This window comes from Fukomys damarensis, unplaced genomic scaffold (genome assembly GCF_012274545.1).
Source record: "Fukomys damarensis isolate Sample0158 unplaced genomic scaffold, DMR_v1.0_HiC HiC_scaffold_37, whole genome shotgun sequence".
In the NCBI taxonomy this organism is placed as follows: Eukaryota; Metazoa; Chordata; class Mammalia; order Rodentia; family Bathyergidae; genus Fukomys; species Fukomys damarensis.
In genome coordinates this window covers 2,362,362-2,366,019 of record NW_022900949.1, presented here as the reverse complement: position 1 = coordinate 2,366,019, position 3,658 = coordinate 2,362,362, and the positions used below count along the sequence as shown (strand labels likewise).

Here is a 3,658-nt window from a genome sequence, read left to right as displayed (position 1 = left end):
CCAGAGTGAAGCTCAGGCATTTTGAGGGGCTTGAAAACCCTCTTTGACCTCAAGCCATGACCTTGAACCACTGACTCCTTTGGTCCTTCCAGCTCTTGCACTGGGCCCACACAGTAAGGCTAGGAATGCTTCGCCCTGCCTATGCCGCCCGTGTGGGCAGAGCCGGGAGTGGGCACTTGCTTTCTCCTGAAGCCAGCCAGTTTGGAGGTGTCCTTTTCTACCACCCTCCTGCCACAGCTTCCTCTGTGCCTGCCATGTGCTTGGCCCCAGACGCACCTCCCCAACCCTGAGCTGCATTCTGTGGCCTGAGGTGAGGGGCATTTGATCCCTCCCCTGGCCAGGGGCTCAGCGACCTTCCTGGCACCCGGCGTCCTCTCGGTGGTAGCTCTAGATGTCAGCTGGTGCCCTCTATAAATGCTACAAGCAGGGCCAGGAGTGTCACCTGGTGTTCCCACTGGAGTGGCGGGACAAGAAAGGACCAGAGCCTGCAGCCTCAAACTCGTGGCAATCCTCTTGCTTCAGCCTCCTGAATGCTAGGATGACAGGCGTGGACCGCCACACTTGGCTAAGATGCCTAGGCCTTGGGAGGACTCTGCCCTGGGACCTGGAGGACCTGGGCCTTGTCTTGCAAGTGGTGGCAGGGAAGGGAAGGTTGCCCTGCACCACTTTGGTGGACGAGAGCCTGGCCACACTGGAGCTGGTGATGCTCATCAGCCCTGCCTTCCAGGCAGGGCTGGGGCTGGCGCCGGCACCCTCCACCCTTGGTGGGGACACTGCCCCATGCTCTTGCAGCTCTGGGCCTCCCATGCCCTCTGGTGGCCAAGGTCGGTGCAGTCCCTGGGGCCATGACTGGGGAGAAAGGAAGATGAAGGCACTAGAAGATGCACTTCCGGGTCGTGGGTCACACTTTTTTTGTGTGTGTACCAGAGATCAACTCAGGATCTTGTGCTTGTGAGGCAGGAAGCAGAAACACTGAGCTAAATCTCCAGCCCTACAACCCCACTTCTGAGCAGTCTGCTTAACCCTTTAGGTTTAAGAACCCTGTAACTGCTGGGTGTGATGGCACACACCTGTGATCCCAGTACTCAGGAGGCTGAGGCAGGAGGATCGCCAGCCTGACTACACATGAGGCCCTGTCTAAAAAAAAAAAAAGTTCGTTCTATCCCAATCCCAGTCTGGGCAAATGAGATCCTATATCAAACTCAAAAGAACGGGGATACGGCTCAGTGTGAAGGCCCAGGGTTCTATCCCAGTACCATAAAAAGAAAGAAAAATAAAAATGACGTTTTTATAGCAGTATTGTCTCTTTATAAAACATGGCTGTAAGTGACAGTTTGGCTACTGTCTGGTCCTTGACAAGGTAGCCAAAGTATCAAAGAACCGAGGGCATCAAATTCCTCTGGAAATTTATCTTTTTCTTTCCCAGCGCCCTTGGGCTCACTGTATGAGCATGAACTGGGAGTGAAAAAAAGAAACTTTGCAACTGGTGAACAACCCTCCACCCACTTCTTGGGACCCAAGGAGCACTGGGGAGGGGTCACCATCCACATCTCCAGGGGGGGAGGGCACCCTGCTCCTCTCTGACCCCAGTGGCACTGGGTCTTGCTAAGTTGCCAAGCTGGTCTTAAGACTTTCCCGACTCAGCCTCTCGAGGAGCTGGGGTGATGGGGGCGCTGTCACAGAGGGTCCAGCAGCTGTGCAGGTGAGGCTGCCTGTAGGATGGTGCAGAAGGGCAGACGAGAGACAAAGACAGGCAAGTGCCAGCTCCCGTCAATTATTTTACTTAGAATATGTAGGAAAAAACAACCACAAACAGGAAGCTACATTCTATGGTTACCTCTGAAACAGGTTTTGTATTTACAATTAATTCCTGATTAAAAGCACCAGCTGGAAAGTTACAGGCTGCTAATAAAACAGTACAAACCATTAAAAGGCTCCATGCCCGGCTTGCGGACGCTGACAGCGCCTCTTCCCGCACTCGCCACAGCATGGCTGGCCGGGCCAGGCAGGGCAGCAACCCCGATCTCCTCTCCACTGGCTACAGGGAAGGGGTTCACACGGCCGGCAGGGCAGAAGCACGTGCGGCAGAGGGCAGGCGGGGAGACTGCACACACGCGCGCACACACACACACACGCGCACACACGCGCGCGTGCACACACACACATACACACGCACACAATTTGGCAGCTGTGGCACAAGGGGAATATTAAATATCGAGCACTGGATTTTACACTTGTGAATGCGAGACTGCATCCATAACTGCGCACAGACACGGGTGGAGCTCGAGCACGTCAGCAGGAGACCGGGTTCAGTCGGAGGTTCTCACTCCCACTCTACACACACAATACCCTGGAAGCGGAGAGGCTTCAATAAATAGGCCGGACAGACATGACAGGCGACGTGATCCCGGCGCGGGCCTGGAGAGTCAGGGTGGGCAGGAGGGCTTCCGGAGACAGGTGGCCCCGGGCTCCTCACACACTGGGGCAATGGGACACCCGAGGCGGGCCCGGCTCCAGCCGGGCATGGGGGTGGCTGGCTGCGGTCCTGGCGGAGCCCAAGCCGAGTGCTGCTGTCTGGGTGGCATCACCTCATTCCAGAGGTGGTCGGGCCCTCCCCTCCCTGAGCCTAGCCTCCCAAGGGCAACACCGGCCCAGCTCCTGCCCCCATGGCGGGGTGCGGCTCCAGTCACGGGAAGGTGTCTGGAAGCTGCGTCCCAGGGCTGACTGGAGAGGCCGGGGCCGTGCCCTGTGCCGCATGAAGGCCACCGCCTCTTTCCTGTGCCTCGAGCAAGCAGGGGACGCCGTCGGGCGCAGGCACACAGGTCAGGGGCTGGCCGGGCCCCCAGTGGCGTGACTGCGACGTGGACGTGGACATGGATGTGGCTGGGTAGCTGCAGGCCTCTACAGTGGCTCTGGATACAGCCCCGCGTCCCACCTGCGGCATCGGTGCCAGGTCCTGGTGAGGGGCGGGATTGGGCCGTGCCCTTCGTGAGGACAGGAGCTGTCCCGACCCCAGGACTCAGAAGCTGGAGACATCAGGGACAAAGTCCGGGGACGCCCCGCGCCGAGGATGCCGGATGTGGCTCACAGCAGGCTGGCCAGGCTGGTGTTGGGCCCGTTCTGCGCCTGGAACTGCACGGGGGGCGGGCCGTCCGTCCACTGAGGGAGAGGGTGGCAGTGAGAACACCCTGGGTGGCCGGCTGAGTATCTGCGCCCGCCGGGTCCCCCACCCCCTGCCCGGGCCGCACCGTGATGAGGTTGTGCTCTGGGAGGCTGCAGGCCTCGATGTGGTCCTGGAGCAGCTGCTGGGAGAAGTTCTGGTGCATCTGGGCGGCCTCGTGGGCATCGATGGCATTGCCGCAGGCCTTGTTCAGGTCTGGGGGCGGAATGAGGCCACGGCCTGCTATCTCTCACGGACGGCAGGGCCCTGCGCCAGCCCGCTCTCAAGGACAGGGACGTTGTGCTGCTCACCGGCCTGTCCCTCCCCTCCCCAGTGCCTGACCTGTGCAGGAGGCAGCTGCAGTCACACTGCCCTGCACCAGGGACACGTGGCTGGCCTGGTCCAAGAGGGACAACTGCATCCCTGGGGGAAGTGGCTGAGGACAAGGAGCCGGCAGGGACCATGGCCTCGGCCTTCAGACTCCTGGGGGGGGGGGGG

General features: G+C 59.9%; 1 protein-coding gene across 5 annotated transcripts in view; it reads right to left on the bottom strand.

Annotated features, from left to right (window-relative positions):
* Positions 1 to 1,642: 1,642 nt before the first annotated feature.
* The window catches only part of Mau2 (MAU2 sister chromatid cohesion factor), a 32,716-nt gene continuing 30,700 nt past the window's right edge, over positions 1,643 to 3,658 (bottom strand). Inside the window, exons 18-19 of one of the 5 annotated variants that reach the window (XM_010606502.3) lie at positions 3,249 to 3,376; positions 1,643 to 3,132 (exon numbers count right to left, since the gene is read on the bottom strand). In XM_010606502.3, coding sequence (XP_010604804.1) covers positions 3,085 to 3,132; positions 3,249 to 3,376 — 176 coding nt within the window. In that variant the 3' untranslated portion in view covers positions 1,643 to 3,084. Of the gene's footprint in view, positions 3,160 to 3,248; positions 3,377 to 3,658 lie in introns of all 5 variants that reach the window. The other 4 variants (XM_010606501.3, XM_019204886.2, XM_010606504.3 and 1 more) reach the window with 4 other exon arrangements.